Source organism: Dipodomys ordii, unplaced genomic scaffold (genome assembly GCF_000151885.1).
Source record: "Dipodomys ordii isolate 6190 unplaced genomic scaffold, Dord_2.0 Scaffold102, whole genome shotgun sequence".
Lineage (NCBI taxonomy): Eukaryota > Metazoa > Chordata > Mammalia > Rodentia > Heteromyidae > Dipodomys > Dipodomys ordii.
Genome location: NW_012267318.1, coordinates 4,675,753 through 4,690,144, shown reverse-complemented (window position 1 = coordinate 4,690,144; position 14,392 = coordinate 4,675,753). Strand labels below are relative to the sequence as shown.

At 39.6% G+C, this 14,392-nt stretch overlaps 1 protein-coding gene across 1 annotated transcript in view; it reads right to left on the bottom strand.

Annotated features, from left to right (window-relative positions):
- Positions 1 to 14,392, bottom strand: part of B3glct (beta 3-glucosyltransferase) — a 110,187-nt gene that overhangs the window by 28,536 nt on the left and 67,259 nt on the right. Inside the window, exons 9-10 of the mRNA XM_013027267.1 lie at positions 6,871 to 6,984; positions 4,195 to 4,294 (exon numbers count right to left, since the gene is read on the bottom strand). Of these exons, the coding sequence (XP_012882721.1) occupies positions 4,195 to 4,294; positions 6,871 to 6,984 (214 nt within the window). The remainder of the gene's footprint in view (positions 1 to 4,194; positions 4,295 to 6,870; positions 6,985 to 14,392) is intronic.

Here is a 14,392-nt window from a genome sequence, read left to right as displayed (position 1 = left end):
GCTGGGAAGGGATGTGAAGGGTAAACAAAGGAGGAGGCTGCAGTGCTTGATAAGAAATGTACCCATTATCTTGTAACCCCTCTGTACAGTATGTTCACAAAAAAATTAAAATTAAAATTAAAAAAAAGAAAAACAAGCATTTTTTCCTAGCTAAACTTACACCATTTAAAAATTCCTGCTTATAGTAACACCTTCCTATAATCCCAGCACTTGGGAGGCTAAGACAATAGAATCAAGAGATTGAGACCAACCTAGAAGAAAAAAAAGAAAAAAAAAGCCTGTTTCTCCTAGTCTAGCGGTTTGTAGGTTACATTCCTCAAGACATTCTGTCAGCCTTGCAAAAACATTTTCCTGCCAGGTGCTAGCGGCTCACACCTGTAATCCTAGCTACTCAAGAGGATGAGATCTGAGGATCAAAGTTTGAAGCCAGCCCATATAAGAGAGTACTGTAAGATTCTTGTTTCCAATTAACTACCAAAGCTAGAAGTAGGGCTGTGGCTCAAGTGAAAGAATGCTAGCCTTGAGCAAGGGAAACTCAGGGACAGTACCAAGTCCCTGAGTTCAAGCCCTAGGCCAAGGATACTTTTTTTTTAATGGGATAACCTTTCAAGATGTGCCTTGGTCTGTGACCCATGGGTATCAGGCATACCTGAGAGGTAGATATGGTTTCAGCCATTTGTCTAAACCATTAATGGGAATGTTTTTCACAGAGAAAAGTTAACAGGGGCACCTCTGGTTGGTAACCAGATGGTGATAAGGAAACAAAGTGGACATGTGTCAAGGGACATCTTTTCTATTCATGTCCTATCCATATCAACACGTCCTACAAAAATAGCCCAGCTGAGAAAGCTGAAACAGAACATGAGGGGTCCAAATGCACTGCATGAAGAGATTTATCAGTCCTGTTGCTCAATAGCTTCCAAATCTGTGGACTGTCTGAAGGTCATGGCCTCTGACTACATGGACAGTTTCTGACTGATCATAAAGAACTAAGCTGTTTTTTTTCTGGATATATATTAAACATTCCAAGCACTTAATTTGGAATCTGTCTTCCAGAAGTTATCTGAATCCTATAATCCTGGTTCTTCAGGAGGCTGAGATCTGAGGATTGTAGTTTGAAGCTAGCTTGGGCAGATAAATCCCAGAGACTCTTATTTCCAAATAAGCAGCAAAAACAAGAAACAGAGGTGTGACTCAAGTGGTAGACCATCAGACTTGAACAAAAAAGCCAAGTAAAGCCATGTATGGGTGGCTCATGCCTGTAATCCTAGCTACTCAGGAAGCTGAGGTCTGAGAATTGCAGTTCAAAGCCAGCCTGGGCAGGAAAGTCCATGAGACTCTTGTCTCCAATTAATGACTAGTTCAACATGCTTGAGTGCAAGCTTTGAATGCAAGCCTTGAGTGCAAGCTCAGGGACAGGGCCCAGGCTCTGCGTTCAAGCCCCATGACCAATAACAGCAACAACAAAAGGAGCCCAGTGAGAACAAGAGGCTCAAAGTTCAAGCCCCAGTACTAGCATACACAAAAAAAGAAAAACGTTATCAGGGGTAGACAGGTAAGTATGCTGGTACTGTTCTGCTGCTCCGTGATGAAGAATATCCTCTTAAATTAAAAGAAAACTGCAGCCTTTGGTTTATTAAAGGCTCTGCACAAATCTGTAGCTCTCTACAGCAAACTTATGCCTACTTCCACACCTGATAAAAAGAAAGAGAATCCACAGCATGTCTGTCCCTTGGTGTATTGTAAAACTGTCACTTCAGCCTAGAGCCTTTCATTTTTTAAAGCTCAGATAACTGGGATTTTACCATGGCATCTGGGTTTCTTTCCCTTATTCATGGTATCATTTCAAAGGATCACAAATGGAGTCTGATCATTATCAAATGTTTCATATTTGCTACAAATGTGCCTAAAGCAGACAGATCTCCCATTTCTGTCTGTGGGGTTTGGATACTGATCCAGGAAAAGAATTTCATTTAACAATCTGTTCCCATTTCAGGCAGTTTTGGAGACAGACATGGAACTCTGCTGTGAGTGAGTGCTGAGCCATGCTGGTGAGGCTGATCAGTGCCAGCAGCTGTTCACAACGGTGTAATAATCCATGCGTCCCACTCTAACCTACAATGGAATTTATTTTTTCACTTTTTATTTGGCAATAATTTCAAGATTACAGAAAACTTACACTAGGACAAACAAATCCAAGAGACTCTGATCTCCATCTAACCAGTAAAAAGCTGGAAGTGCAGGGGTGACTCAAATGGCAGAGTGTCAGCCTTGAGGAAAAAAGTAAGGGACAGAGCCCAGGCCCTGCAGTCAAGGCCCAACATTAGGGTGCATGTGCGTGCACACACATACAGATATTAGTCTGGTTTCCACACTGGTCAGTAGCAACATTTCCCCTGCTATTTCTGAGTCTCTGAGCAGATAATTTAACATGCAAATCAGCCAGTCCTTCTCAAAATAGATCTCTGCTTTAACGTACATTAATGATCCTTGTGTGAATCAATCTTGGATGGATACTAAGTAATAGTTTTCCCAATTCCATCACTCTCTGCTCATTTATTAATAATTCATTATTCTCCAAGCAAGAGGCCAGCCTTCTCCCCATTTATTTACCTTACTTTTTAGCATTAATTTTTCCATCCCTTATTCTTACCCAGGTTTCCTTTCCACGGCATGAAGTTTTGTTCCCTAAAGTATTAACATTTGTTCAATCCTACGATGTACCTAAAATAATTCAGAACTACTTCACCCACACTACTTCAAAAACCAGGATGTGTTTGAAGTTACTCCCTTCTCAGTCCTGACTAACAATATATATTTAAGTACTATCTTCAAGTCACTTGATTCTTTCTATTCTTTATTTTTGTGATTATCTTTTTCACTTGAAATATACTTTGAGCTCCTTCCTGTTTCTTCTCCATCCTTGATAATGTATTTGTCCTTATTCATTTGATTTAGATTGACATTCAAAATTATTTGATTGTTTTATATATGTGCCAGTACTCAAGGCCTGGGCAATGTCCTTTAGCTTTTTTAATTCAAGACCGCACTTTACCACTTGTTCCACAGTTCAACTTCTGGCTTTTTGCTGGTTTAACTGCAGATAGGAGTCTCATGGACTTTCCTGCCCAAATTGGCTTTAACCCCTGTTCTTCAGCTCTCAGACTCCTAAAGTAGCTAAGATTATAGACATGAGCCACTAGTGCTTTGATTCATATAATGTAGTTTTCACCTCTAGAAGATGAAAGACTAGATTATTTCAGACTTATTTGTATGTCGTACAGGTCTTTGTATGGAACAGACTTATAAAACAAATATTAACAGCTTAATAGCTATGAATTTTAACACTATATTAATTCTGGAACAATTTTAGTCAATGGATTTTTTCTCAATATTATCTTTCTGCTGCTATACATGCTATTAATTTTGAACTGTATAAATGACAGTGTGAATTTTACTGGCTGTTGCATTTTTTTTAATTTCTATAAGCCTTGCTATTTGTTCACAGACAGAAGCTCGTTCCTTGGAAGTAGTTTGATCTTTGGGATATCTTGCTTTGCAGATTAGTTTAGTGGGTGTAGAGCAATGTTTAGTCTAGTGCTATTTCTTACCATTGATGTAAGACCTTCTAAATAAATTTTATCCAATATACTGTGAAACACAGGTTTTCTAATATGGATGGTGGGAACATGCCTAGGTCCATCCAAGGGTCCACCACTATTTCCATGAATCAGTTTCTTTCCCATCCTTTAGTAACTTCCTCCCACAGACTTGCTAATGAACACTACTGAATGAACACTTACCGAATACTCCACAGATCTCGAGGACATTCTTTCTACAGCTATCTCCTTCCTGGAACTCTATCCTGCCCTGCAAACGATCTGCCATGGCATCTGGAAACTCTCAAGCTTCATCCTCTTAAGGTTTCATATGGTGCCTTCCCTTAAGCAATAGTGTACCTCTCTTAAGGCAGTCAGCCAGGGCAACCATTCACTTCATGTGGCCAGATGTCCAGTGCCTTAAAACCTTTCATCTCATGCATTATGTCCTTGTAAAGAGTCACTTCAAAGGAAAGAGTAACCCCTACCATTGTAACTTACTTCATCTTGGCCAGAAGCACAAGTACTTATCCTAGCTTTTGAATATAAATAGATGTAGAATTTAAAATCGCAAAGGATGAGAATGACTCCTTACCTTATTAAGGTATCATCATCCACAATGACTAACCATGCCACTTTGTCATGGCTATTATTCAAAAATCTTTCCAAAATGGCAAATGTTTTTCCACAATGACCTAAGAAAGGTAAGACAAAGAGTAAAACAAAAAAATGTATGTTCTGCTTTAACATATAGATGATTCATTATAAGTTGTTTTTGTTTAAAAGTGATAGAAGAAAGAGCTTGAACATCAACAAGCATCTTAGTAACTTTCCCTTGAAGACAGAACGTCATTTCTGGTTTTCTGTCATCTCTAGTTACCATAAGCATTGTGAAGCACTGTTATAAACTTCAGAGATCCTAAGGTCTATCCATTTCCCACCTGAATGTGGGGGAGAGATTACAAGGTCCCGCCAACAATCTGAATTTGAGGTTGACCTAGAATTACCTTCCACATAGAAAGACAAAAGCTGTTAGATTGTCACAGCAATTCACAGAGTGGGGCCTCTTTTCTTCTTAGACATTATTCTGAAGGAACTGTTGGAACTTGGGAAAGCACTGGGGTAAAATTGGAAGGCGACAGCTTCATTCTGTGGTAAGGACTTACAAGTATACAAATCATACAGATATAGCACCGAATAAAACAGAGCTAGTCTTTCAAATGCCAACAGATAAGTTCTAATGCTTCAGTAATAAAAGCTGGAGTCAAAATAAGATTAAAGCACTAGGGGAAAATATTCAAGTTGACAGACAGGAATATGCCTCATTTTCTCATAAGTGTTTAGTGACCTGGAGGAGTCCACACTCATAAAATTCTTTGTATTAATTAATATTAAGCCACTGGATTTAATAGTATACATTTTTATGTTGTTTATATTTATGTTAATATTGCCATATCTGTTATAGTATGAATTTTGAAATGTATTGACTAATTTATGATATTTATAATTACTCACCTACTTCATGATTTCATATTTCTTTTGGTATAAAAAAATAAAACAAATTAGCTACTCAGGAGGCTGAAATCTGAGGATCACGGTTCAAAGCTAGCCCAGGCATGAAAGTTTGTGAGACTCTTATCTCCAATAAACTGCTCACAAAACCAGAAGTGGCACTGTGGCTCAAGTGGTAGAGCCCTAGCCTTGAGCTGAAGAGCTGAGGGATGGTGCCCAGGCCCAGAGTTCAGCCCCACAACTGAACAAAAAAATAGTAATAAAAAAACAAATATAGTAATAAGGCCAAACTAAAAATAAATTAAGAAATCACTCAGAAATGCATGAATGGATGAATGATTATAAATGTCAACTTAAATTGATGTTTTATAAAGTAAGGTTTAAAAAAACCCTCAATCTAAAATAGCTTCTTAAAAACAAACAGCAGCAACCTGTTGTACCCTGTAGTCTATTATTCAAGGCATTACGAATGATGCTTGCATAAAACAATCAAGATAAACAGTTCTACAGAACAAGATGATCAGTTTAATCCTTTTCTAATCAGAAAAGTATATGAAAATTTCAAAAAAACTAAAGAAAATTTTAAAAAATTGTGGTGGGAACACTGGGCAAACATTAAGACAAAGAACATCTGATAACAAGGCCAGCCAAGTTTCTACTCCCACTCTTTGAAATGTACTCGTTATCTTGCCCATGTAATTGTAACTCCTCTGTACGGTATTCTCACAATAAAAAAAGGGGGGGGCTGGGAAGGTGGCTCAGTGGTAGAGCGCTTGCCTTGCATGCCTGAGGCCCTGGGTTCGATTCCTTAGCACCACATAAGCAAAAAGAAAAAAGCCGGAAGTGGCGCTGTGGCTCAAGTGGTAGAGTGCTAGCTTTGAGCTGAAGAGCTGAAGGCCAGTGCCCAGGCCCAGAGTTCAGGCCCCACAACCGGACCCAAAAAATAAATAAATAAATAAATAAAAATAAATGCTTTAAAGCAAGAGGAAGTAGCAGAAGCCTGTAATCTCATATAGCTGAAAGGTAGCGATCAGAAACAGAAGTACATGAGACTCCATCTGAACCAATGGCTAAACATGGTGTATGCCTGCCATGCTAATGACAAAGAGAAGCACAAATAGGAGGATCACAATCTAGGAAGGTCTGGGCATAAATTGAAATTTCATCTGGAAAATAACCAATGCATAAAGGGGTGGGTGGAGTGGTTCAAATGGTAGGAGGCCTCCCTAAGAAGTGTGTGGCCCAAGCTCAAAACCCAGTACCACCCCCCCCCCACACACACACATTGTAAATAAGCAAACCTCCCATCTGAAAAGAAAAGCAAGTGTGCTTCTAACAATGTACTCGTCAAAGTAGTATCCCATATGATATTACTTACTCCACACTTACATAGTGTGTATGCCACTCAGGTGTAAGTATGAACTGATCTTAAGAATTAGGAAGGAAAGCTTTGTGTGGCAAGAGGACACATTAACTTGGCACATCTCATTAATGGCCACAAAGAACTAAGAAAGTATAAAGAACCTATGGTAAGAGTCATATGTTCAATCACGGTGATACAACCTCCTAGCAAATACAACCCTTTGTTTACTGACAGTCTGTCTCTATGCAGGAAGAAAATGGTTAGCAGAAAAAGAAAAAAAAGCAGACATGAAGCAGATAGGAAAATACTTGGGAACTATTTCATTTGTATTCTAACTGACTATATTAACAGAAGGAGGAGTTATAATAAGGGGAGGAGTGAGAATTACAGACTCACCTCTATCTGTATTCGGAATTCCCAGATCCACAGTAGGGATGGAGCTTTCTACATAGTCACTGTAGTACTCAATGAGATGAGCCTCATCCTCCCAGGTCCGCTTTACAATGGGTACTGGGAAAAAATGACAAGTGACAATCACAGACACGGCAATAAACAGAAGCATGATCACCTGTTCCCCTCAGTATCCCAAGGCAGGGCTTGCTTTCCTTCTGAGAACTTCTTCCTGGTGCAGCACAAGACTCAAGCTCTCCTAGGAACATTTTCAACATCCCTGAGTCTAGCATTTCTTATTTCTGGTCATAAATCTGCTTACTTCCATACTGCAGTTTCTAGTCTGCCTATACTGTTGTGTTTGAGTAACGTTTAATGGATTTTTCTCTTTTTCCAATTATTTATTTCACTTAACTGATCCATAAATGAAGTCTTAAACTGTGTTTGGGGCAGATGCAGAAATGTAAATGCTTGGTGGTGGGGGAGGGTTCTGGGGCTTGAACTCAGGGCCTGGTACTGTCCTTGAGTTTTTTGGCTCAAGGCTAGCACTCTACCATTTGAGTCACAGCGTCCATTTCCAGGTTTGGGGTGGTTATTTGGAGATAAGATTCTTCCACACCTTCCTGCCTGGGCTGGCTTTGAACCGTACTGCTCCTCAACACAGATATCTAGTCCCTTGAGTAGCTACGATTTACAGGTGTGCACCACTGGCACCCACCTTTAAAAATAGAAATACTTCTCAAGATGAAATATTCAGCATGGAGTAGACAAGATGTGCATTTCTACCTATTGTGCTTTTATCATATCTCTCAGATGTAAAGTTTTTTTCTTGGGTTGGTTTGATTTATTGATGCCAGTACTAGAGCACAAACTAAGGGCCTTGTACTCTTACTTGGCTTTTTTTGCTCAAATCTGACACTCTACTACTTGATCCACAGCTCCACTTCTGGCCTTTTGGTGGTTAATTGGAGATAAAAGTCTCAAGGACTTTCCTGCCTGGGATAATGTCAAACTAGGATCCTTAGATCACAACCCTGTGAGTAGCTAGAAGTAAGGATGGACTACCAGCACTGGAAATCCACAACTTTTTCTGTATTGTACTGAAGCATTAAATTCCTAAAGATATACTAAACCTTAAAAAATAGTCCAAGACAGCTGGGCACCAGTGGCTCATGCCTGTAATCCTAGCTACTCAGGAGGCTGAGATCTGAGGATCATGGTTCAAAGCCAGCCCAGGCAAGAAAATCCATGAGACTCTTATCTCCAATTAACTACCACAAAACCAGAAGTGGTGCTATGGCTAAACTGGCAGAGCACTAGCCTTGAGCTGAAGAGCTGAGGGACAGTGCCCAGGCCTACAGTTCAAGACCCACGACTGACAAAAAAAAAAATACTCCAAGAGCCAGCAGCAGTGACTCGTGCCTATAATCCTAGCTACTCAGGAGGTTGGGATCTGAGGATCTAGGTTCAAAGCCATCCCACACAGGAAAGTCCATGAGACTCTTATCTCCAACTAACCATTGAAAAACCAGAAGTGGTGCTGTGGCTCAAGTGGTAGAGTGCTTGCCTTGACCTGAAGAGCTCAGGGACAGTGTCGAGGCCCAGAGTCCAAGCCCCAAAACTGACTGAAAAAAAAAACTCCAAGATATGTTTTCTCGTATCAATAAAGAGAGAGATGCTTTCTTCCACATAAAACATTCTAGAATGTTTGCCATAGGGTATCTTAACATTGGAGCAAGGTACAAATTTTACTATCAAAGAAATCCCAGCTGCACAGAAAATGTAAGTCTTCTTCAGAGCATTCTAGACTAAGAAGGAGGGGTGTTTTGTTGCAAGGTACAGAGTGACACATTTTTACCATCTGTGAATTTACTTGCAAAAGTGTTTCCCATTAGGAATGAAAACAAAGTTGACACTGGAACATTTTTATAAGTGTTCAATCAAACAGATGTGCATCTGCTACATCAGTAAGGTCAATGATTGCTTTGATTTTTCAGGAGTTGGCATTTTTGATTGGCAAATGGACCTTTTGTCTCCGTGTGAGAGTCACTGATCACAAAAGAGAAACCCTGATTATGAATCTCATCTCAAGAGAGCATGACAGGCACAGGAGTGTGTCATTTTCTCATGTGGAAGGCTGAGGTGTAGCTTAAGACTGAAAAGCATCCCCATGGCTGATGTAAAACAGCAACAGTTTGGGGCAAATTGAAACACCATCAGCCACTCAATAGGCAGAGGAAGAATTAAGCCAGTGAACACCTGACTCCTCTAGGCTCTTTAGTTATTAATATCATCACCTCCTCTGATTCCATCTGGCTGTATTTTATGCATACCTCACCTTTTAAATAAGCAGACTAAAGCCTCTTTTTATCAAAAAGAACAACAGGCACTAAACATTCCTTGTAATAAATCTGTTCTGATGTGCAGTAAAGATACCAAAAGGGTTTCTTTTTTGGTATCCCAAAGGAATAAGGTGTTTGTGTTGAAGAGCTCGAAAGCTAGGAAAAATAGAACTAAAGGCTGAGCTGATCTCAACTTAACCTCTTTAACAAGGAAGGCTGGCAGAAGACGACTCACACCCATGATGGGGGGCACAGAAACAATGGCTGCCAGGTGGCACATGAGATGTGCGTGCCACCTGAAGAGTACCATACGATGTGCCAACTAAGAAAATGCTTAAGGTTTCCTGTCATCTCACATCATGAAAAAGCTGTAAAACAAAAGCAACTACTCACTAGGTGCCCAAAGCACATGTCTGAAACCCTAGCTACTCAGGAGGCTGAGGTATGAGGATCTGAGTTCAAAGCCAGACTCAAGCAGACAAATCTAGGAGATTCTTATCTCCAGCAATGAGCCAAAGTGGATATGTAGCTCAAATGGGAGAGTGCCAGCTCTGAGGGCAGAACTTCAAATAAGAGTGTGAGATGTACTGGTACATCACACACACACACACAAACATACACACACACACACACAAAATCAAGCACTACTCAAGCTACAAAGTAAAACTCCAGCAATCATTTCCTTGATGATCTATAATCTTAAATACCATATGTAACATTAACAAATAATAATAAAATTTAATACCATATATAATCCTTTCAAAAATGTCTTTCAAACCCCACTAACTACTTGTATCTCAGGGAATGTTTCTGTTTTGCTGGTGTCAATATGTACTGCTTGCTGGAGCCAAAAACTAAAATATATCTTGTATGTGTTCTAAGAATGCTCTATTGCTTTTCTATCAAATTCCAGACCAATTCTATTACACAGATGTTTCATAATTAAGGGGGAAAAGACAATATTTAAAATATTTTTAAAAATTTGGAACTTGATCTTTTTATCAATGAGAATAGTAATAAAATGAATTCAAGTCAGATACCAATGGCTCACACCTGCAATTTTAGCTACTCAGGAGGCTAAGATCCAGAGAATTGAGGTTTAAAGCAAGCCCAGGGAGAAAAGTCTGCTAGATATCATCTCCAAAGTAAACAGCAAACAAAACGCTGGGCTGGAAGTATGGTTCAAATGGTAGAACACCAACTCAGCAAGCAAGCTGAGCAAGTTTGAAGCCCTGAGTCTAAACCCCAGGATTGCCACAAAGAGGAGAGGAGGGAGAGAAGAGGGGAGGAAAGGGGAGGGGAGAGGTGGAGAGGAGAGGAGAGGCGAGGAGAGGAGAGAGAGGGAGGGAAGAGGGGGAGAGAGGGGGTAGAGAAAGAGAAAGAGAGAAAGAGAAACCTGAAAGAAAAATGAAAGAAAAAGGGAGGGAGGGAGGGAGGGAGGGAGGGAGGAAGGGAGGAAGGGAAGAAAGGGGAAAACCCTAAACATATTTTCCATTGCCACTCAGTCCTTCATCTCCATCTGGGGAGAAGATCAACACTAATAAAGTAGGAGTGTATGCCCACAAGCAACAGTACAGCACACTCTTGTTTTTTCAAAACTAAGTACAATTTCTTATTTACAGTGTTTTTCCTTCATTGTCATTTGGCCTTTGTTTCTCTAAGTATTTCTACCCCAAAGAGCACAAAATAGGAAGAAGAAAAAAAGCATAACAGTAACAAAAACTAACCCACCCATGTATTCTCCTGGCTGTGACAATATGTTTGGGCAGGGGTGGTAGTTTGAATTCGTACCCAATGTGTACTATAGATCACATGTGTTCTGTTAGAAATAAAAGCAGTTGTGGTCCAATTTCAATACAAGGCATTTGATTCTGAGTGGAAAATTACTAGTAGCTAACTTGCATGGTGACTTGAGGATGTGACAATTCATGTATTTGAAAGTCGATGGACAGATTAGAAGAGGGGAGGTGAATAGCAGAGAAGAATGAACTATAACAAAATAGGAAAATGGGTAGAAACAGTGTACATACCAAAAAAGCACATACCCAGAAAAGATATCCTGACACAAAAGAATAAGGGGGAGTGCAGATAGCCTAAAGTCCAAAAGCCCATTTCTAAAATTCAACCAATCTCATGAAGTGAATGTATTCAAGTCAACCAATAGAAAGTATGTAAACTTAAGTCACAACTAGGAGAATATATGCAAACCCCGTTGTACTCAACCAATGTGGAACTTGGGGAGGAACCTTAGATCCTGGGGGATCACTTGCTTGTTCTAACAGCCAAGGCTGTGCCTGCCAGTCAGACAATCATTTTCCAAGACCACCCACTGATGTCTGGTTCGTACTCCCCGCACGCATGCCCGTGAGCTGATTCTCAGGCTTGAACTCAGGGCCTAGGCACTGTCGCTGAGCTTTTTTGCCGATGGCTGACACTCTACTACCTGAGCCACAGTTCCACTTCTGGCTTTTTGGTGGTTAATTGGAGATAAGAATCATAGACTTTCTTGTCCATCCTCAGATCTCAGCCTCTCGAAGAGCTAGGATTACAGGCATGAACCAACAACACTGGGCTTACTATACTTATCTTGAAGTCCATCATTTAAGCATGAATTGGTATGTTTTTCATAGTTCCAATTTTTTGTTACCTTCATTGCTACTGAAAGTGAAAAGCCAGCTCTTAGAGCTCTTGGCCAAATCCAAACTGACCTTGAGCAGAGCAGGGTATCAACATAAATGTCAAAGCCAATTTATCAAACGGTGAGACTATAATATATCTAAGGAGCTGTGAGCAGAGCTGTGACATGTATCAAGAACATGGGGCTTCTGGAGCTAGAAACCCAAGTCCTGCTTCCCCTCTTCAGGAGGGGATGGATCTATGCCAGTTGTCAATGATGTTTACAGTCAGCTTTTTCTACAATATCAAGTGAATAACAGTGCCTATCACATCAGGATGAAGTGTCAACGTGAAATTAGATGGTGAAATACATGCGAGAAACACACCAAACACAACAAAAACACTAGCAGTGAAAAGCCACTACTGTGGCACTGTTTTTGTCACTAATTAGTAGATTGTTCTTTGGGACAACTGGCTAGACAAGACTTCTAACAGAGGGGTGGACACCAGAGTCCTGTGCAGGCTTCACTTATGCCCAGCCAAGTTCTTAAAATGCTGCCAACTTAGACTATCTTTTCACATTCTTCTAAGTTTAAACAGGGCTGGCCACTGAAACCCAATTAAGATATTTATTGTCTCATGACTCAATCACCCTACATTGAAATTAACAACAAATGATCAATGTATCCAGCTTGGGGAAGTTTCTCTGTAATGTTCCTAACAGACTTTTAAAATTTTGTAATTTTAAATACCTTTGAATCAAAATCCAGCTATAAAAGCAGTTGATACATATCTGAATAAATCTCAATGTTTAAAAATACTACATTAAGATGAGCAAACTTTTATTTCTGCAGACCAAAATAAAAAATCCAGCAGTGATAGAGTCCCTAATTTTACTGCTTCAGTGTTCATCTGAAAAATGTATTACAAAGGTGAGTTCAACCAAGCTCACGCCTGTATCCTAGCTACTCAAGAGGCTGAGACCTGAGGATCCTAGTCCAGACAGACAAATCTAGCGGACTCTTAGTACCATAAACCACCTGTAAAAAGCTGGAAGTGAAGCAATGGGAAAGTGCCAGCCATGATCAAAGAAAGAGGGAGAGAGGGAAAAAGAGAGGGAGAGAGGGATGGGGAAAGAGGGGAGGGGGAGAGACAGAGAAGGGGGGGGAGAGAGAGAGAGAGAGAGAGAAATTATTGATTATAAGTAGCCTTTAATTTATCTTGCTGTCTTAGGCAATCCTGAACCCAAATCATAATATTGTTTATTTGGAAAGTATCTTCTACTTTAAAAATATAATTTGTATGCATCATATTACTTCCTAAAATATATAAATGAATTCCCCCCATCTTTCCAAATCCATAAAGATGACAGCTGGCTTAGAAATCTCTTCTACATAAATATCACACCCTTAGTACAATTGACAGTCTTTTCATGGGAAAAAAATTAAAGTAGATGCCAAATTAGAAATGTGAAAGACTGCCTCACTTTCAATATCAGAAAAAGTGTTGCTTGAAATGAGGTGTAAAATGGGAGAAATTATGTCTATTTATATTTAGGCTATTTTTGGTTTTAAAAAACATTATCCTAACAGAATTCTATAATGACACCAAAAATGAATGGAAACAACATTTATCTGTAGGCCAGGGTCTCCTGAAGAAGTGTTGCTGCTTCAAAGGAAACTTTTTCTTTTTCTCCAATATATCTACTTAGAAGCAAATACATATTTTTATTTAAAAGAACCAAATGGCCAGGCAATAATGGTTCATTCCTGAAATCCTGGCTACTCAGAAAACTAAGATATGAAGAATGCTGGTTCAAAGCCAGCTCAGAAGGAAAGTCCATGAGACTCTTATCTCCTTAACCAGCAAGAAGCTAAAAGTGGAGTTGTAACTCACATAATAGTAGACAGTGTCCAGAACCAGAGTTAAGCCCCAGAGTTAAGCCCCAGTACCAACGCACGTGTGCATGAACACACACACACACACACACACACACACACACACACACACACACAAGAGGAACCAATGTGATATTAGAAATCAATATAAAAAGAAGAAACAGTCTTTGAATAAATTTCCTTTGTTGGCATTGTTAGCTTGAAATTCCAATTTCAGACACTAATTCCGGACACAACAAGTCCACACATGGCTTTACAGAATGAGTAGTTACATGTTATTTCCAAAATTATAGAGCTGAACTTTACTATTTCCCCTTTAAAATGCTGCTCTTAGTAATACATAGAAGGACTTTGGCCACTCTTGTTTTAATACAAAATTGTCCTTAATTGGTCATGGTGATTGAAAGGTCCAATGAGAAATGTTGAATTCAATTCAGTATTTCACTTGTCATTATCCCCTTTCCTGAGTGTATATTTTTGTGAGCATATGTGTGATGCTACTAATGCTCAAAAGCAGGGCCTTGCCTTCTAGTTTAGTGTTTTTGCTCATGGCTGATGCTTTGCCATTTTAGCCATACCTTTACTCCAGCATTTTACTGGTTAGCGAGAGACAAGTGTTTTGAAACTTTTCTGCCCAATCTGGCTTAAAACCATGATCTTTAGAGCTCAACC